Source organism: Miscanthus floridulus, chromosome 9 (genome assembly GCF_019320115.1).
Source record: "Miscanthus floridulus cultivar M001 chromosome 9, ASM1932011v1, whole genome shotgun sequence".
NCBI classification, from domain to species: domain Eukaryota; kingdom Viridiplantae; phylum Streptophyta; class Magnoliopsida; order Poales; family Poaceae; genus Miscanthus; species Miscanthus floridulus.
In genome coordinates, this window is record NC_089588.1 from 6,755,734 (window position 1) to 6,759,628 (window position 3,895).

At 56.7% G+C, this 3,895-nt stretch overlaps 2 protein-coding genes across 2 annotated transcripts; both read left to right on the plus strand.

Moving 5' to 3' along the window:
• The first annotated feature begins 254 nt into the window (after positions 1-254).
• Positions 255-2,015, plus strand: LOC136481259 (protein LURP-one-related 8-like). The gene is made up of 2 exons (XM_066478624.1): positions 255-653; positions 1,380-2,015. Exons 1-2 carry the CDS (start codon positions 261-263, stop codon positions 1,761-1,763), a joined length of 777 nt encoding a protein of 258 aa, XP_066334721.1. The 5' UTR covers positions 255-260; the 3' UTR covers positions 1,764-2,015.
• Positions 2,016-2,289: 274 nt separating this feature from the next.
• On the plus strand, positions 2,290-2,664 carry LOC136479148 (uncharacterized). The gene has a single exon (XM_066477108.1). The coding sequence runs from the start codon at positions 2,290-2,292 to the stop codon at positions 2,662-2,664; it is 375 nt and encodes a 124-aa protein (XP_066333205.1).
• The last annotated feature ends 1,231 nt before the right edge of the window (positions 2,665-3,895 follow it).

Below are 3,895 nucleotides of genomic sequence, written 5' to 3' on the forward strand. Positions count from 1 at the left end.
CTCATGCACCACCCAACGCAAACAAGAGTCAACACAAGACACAAGCATAAAGGTGCTATTGCCACGCACGCAGCTACACACTCGCACCGTCACAGCCCACCAAACCACCAAAAATTCCATCGCAACTAGCACGTCGTACTGGACGTACTGTACAGCACTACAATAGCGGTGATGGGTACATGACCCGGTCACGACTCACGAGTATAAAAACGAGGGGATCGATGCGCCGCGCTAGCCATTGACGCTTTGGAGATCGATAAATGACGGCGGCGGCCTTCCCCGACCGATCCAGCAGCACCAGCGGCAGCATGATGGCGATATCGGCGAGCCGGATCCACCCGTCGTCGGCCGCGGAGACGACGACGACGCGGCCTCTGGCGCCGGCGCCGGCCCCGTCTGTTCCTCCCGGACGTGGCGGCGCCATCAGCGGAGGAGACGCCGGACGCGCGCCGGTTCCGGCGATGGCGCTGCACCACACGGTGTGGATGCGGTCCAGCATGGGGTTCCATGGCACCGACGGCTTCTCCGTCTACGACGCCGCCGGCGCGCTCGTCTTCCGCGTGGACAACTACTCGCGCCGCCGGAAGGTGTTCGCCGGCGAGCTCCTCCTCATGGACGGCCAAGGCGCGCCCCTCCTCGCCCTCAGGCCGCAGGTACGTCCGTCCGTGTCGTCGTGATCCGTCCCGGCCACCCATCTGCAGTCTACAAAATTTCATTTTGAGTAAACCTACGCGATTGATCCAGCCGCAAGTCGCATCGATCGACCGACCGATCGGTCATCGGCAAAATGGGGTCTTTTTCAGATCGGGAAATGGTGCTCCCTACTCTGCACTCCGCTGGATTCTTGGTTATTATGCGAGAGTTGATTCATGATCTCTGTAACTCCAAACACAACCTTTTTCCTTGTTTCATTCGAAAAATAATCCTGTCGCCACATCGGCTGTATGTACGTACTGGTTGTTATATATGGCCTCTTTGTCCTAGACACCTAGTACCAGTACTGCAAACATTTGGTGGCTCAGGAGATTCAGACCAAATGAATACGACAATTCGTTACAGCAAATTCAGTCAGTTCACTCCTTTAAGATAAATGCACACCAAGGAAAATACGAACCAAACAAATGTGTCTTTTTTCCGAAAAAATTACATACCAAACGTGTTCTCAGACAGAACAGACAAAATGCTAGCTTTGTATTCTTCCCTGTAAGTATATATCCTGTCAAACTAAACTCGATCGGTTACTTCGTTCAAAGTTCTTCGCCATATACAGTCTGAGCGAAATTAAAGCCAAATCCAATGTGTCTGCAAATTCACTACTACTAATGGGAGGAAAAGCTAACTAACAAAGCTATATATATCCTATCTTTTTTTTGCAACAGATTTTCAGCATGCACGACCAATGGAACTGCTACACAGCATCAGAAGAAGGCCAAGGCAAGAGCACAAGACCACTCAGACTCTTCTCGATGAGGAAATGCTCGGTTCTACAGAAAGGCCATGAAGCAGAAGTGTCCATGTCAGGATCATGCAGCACCAGCTTCTGGGTCGAGGGCTGCTTCAGGAGGAGAAGCTGCAAGATCCGCAACAGCGATGGCGAGGAAGTGGCGAGGATAACGAGGAAGAAGTCGAATTCGTTGACGATTGGAGAGGACGTGTTCAGCCTCGTGGTCCAGACGGGTGTGGATTGCGCCATGATCATGGCGTTCGTCGTCGTTCTGGACCGGATCTGTTGGAAGCCGTACACGCCCTTGATCTGCTCCTAGCCGTAGCCTTGCTTGGCCATTAGAAGCTAGGCATTTTCTGAGTACTGACAACTATGGAGTTCTTGTTCAGGGATGATCATGATCACTGAAGCAAAGAGACCACGGTGATTTAGTAAAGAAAGCTGGGTAGGAAAAAAAAATACAGCCGTAAATTGGCTGCGATTGACTGGGACCTGACTTGTCGAATTTCTCTGGATATAACCTGTAGGCAGAGATGATTCTAGTTTTCTGAAAAACAAACGCAAATGTATGAGGTGCAGTTACTTAGAACCAATTGTATTCTCATACCACGGATTCATAGCACAATACCGGAATGTCCAGGTATGCCGTGTGTCCACGGCACACGGCGAACCAAAAAAAACACTCGGCAAAGGCTTTGCCGAGTGTTACACTCGGCAAACGGCACTCAGCGTACACAGTGACGGCAAAAGTTTATTTGCCACTTGTTTTTTATCGGGCACTCGACAAAGACGTCGCCCGCGTTGCCCGTCACGGCCGCCCGCGCCGCCCACCGCCACGGCCGGCCATGCTGCCCCGCCCACCACGGCCGCCGGAGTGCCGCGCCGCCCCGCCCGCCACGGCCGCGGAGTGCCGCGCTGCCCCGACCGCCACTGCCGCCGGAGTGTCGCGCCGCCCCGCCAGTCGCCCGCGTGCCCTAGCCAACCTGCGCCACCCCGCCCGCCACGGCCGCCGGAGTGCCACAACGCCCCGCCCGTCGCCCGCGTGCCTCGGCCGACCTGCGCCGCCCGCCCGCCACGGCCGCCGGAGTGCTGCGCCGCCCCGCCCGTCGCTCGCGTGCCCCAGCCTCCCCACGCCGCCCCACCCGCCACGACCGTCGGAGTGCCACGCCGCCCCGCCCGCCTCGCGCCGCCCCGCCTACCACGGTCGCCGGAATGGATAAGGAGAGAGAGGGGGAGAGGGAAGGGATAAGAGAGGAGGGATCCAGGGAGACGAGTTTAGGCCAATGGGAGAGCTCCATTTTAGAGACACGGATCGCTGATGTGGTTAGGGGGTTTGCCGAGTGTCCCAAGTCTGACACTCGGCAAACCGCAGATTTGTCGAGTGCCATATAAGGGGCACTCAGCAAACCTTTTTTTTCATTTTCCTTCTTCTCCTTCTTTTTTATAACGTGTTTTTCTAAATTTGTTCCGATGTACTTTGAAATACCTTGTCAAATTCACTCAACAATATATATTTGATTTTTGGCAAAATTGGCTAGCGGACACTGAAAGTGGAGGTCTTTCGCTGGCGGACATTCAAAGTGGAGCCATTTGCTGAAAGACACTCTCGTTTTTTACAATTATGCTGCTGGACACCACGCCTCTTATTTTATTCATTTCCACCGGTTAAAGAGATAGAAAGGTGGGGAAATGTCAATCTTGCCCCTGCATCTTTCTTCTTCATCTCTCGTTTCTTTTTTTCCTATGGCGGTGAGGTATGCATGTGTGAGCAAGCAACGGCAACCATCTCGCTCATCACTCTGAGTACATCATGCTCTCCTCTACATGGTGCGATGCCTCCGTGCTTCTGGACTCGACGCCCAACAACACGGCCGAGAAGGAGTCGCTGCCCAACGGCAGCCTCCGAGGCTTCGACGTCGCGGCGCGAGTCAAGGACCAGCTCAAGACGGCGTGCTCGGGCACCGTCTCGTGCGCCTACATCCTGGAGCTCATGGCCCGCAACGCCGTCTCGCTGGCCAAGGGCCCCACTTGGCCGTCGCGCTGTCCATCCGCAAGGCGCTGGGCGCGGTCAAGGACCAGGCGACGATCGGCATCACGCGGGAGACGGGCGCTGTGGTCCCCGACCTCGACGTGGCCATCGTGCGCGCCACCTCCCATGACGACGCGCCCCCGTACGAGTGCCACACGCGGGAGGTGCTCCGCCTCACGTCCGCCATGGGCGCCGCGCCCACCTGCGTCGCCTCCATCACCTACGTCGGCACCACCAAGCAGATCGACGCGCTCCGCGCCTTCTACGCCTGCTGCGACGACGCCGTCGTCGCGCGCTCGTCCGACTTCCCCGACGTCAGGCGCGTCGACGACAAGCTCCTCGAGACCATGGTGCAGTTCCTGAGGGAGCACGGCCGGGCGGGACGCACCTCGCCGCCACGATCGGCGCGCGAGTCTGCTGTC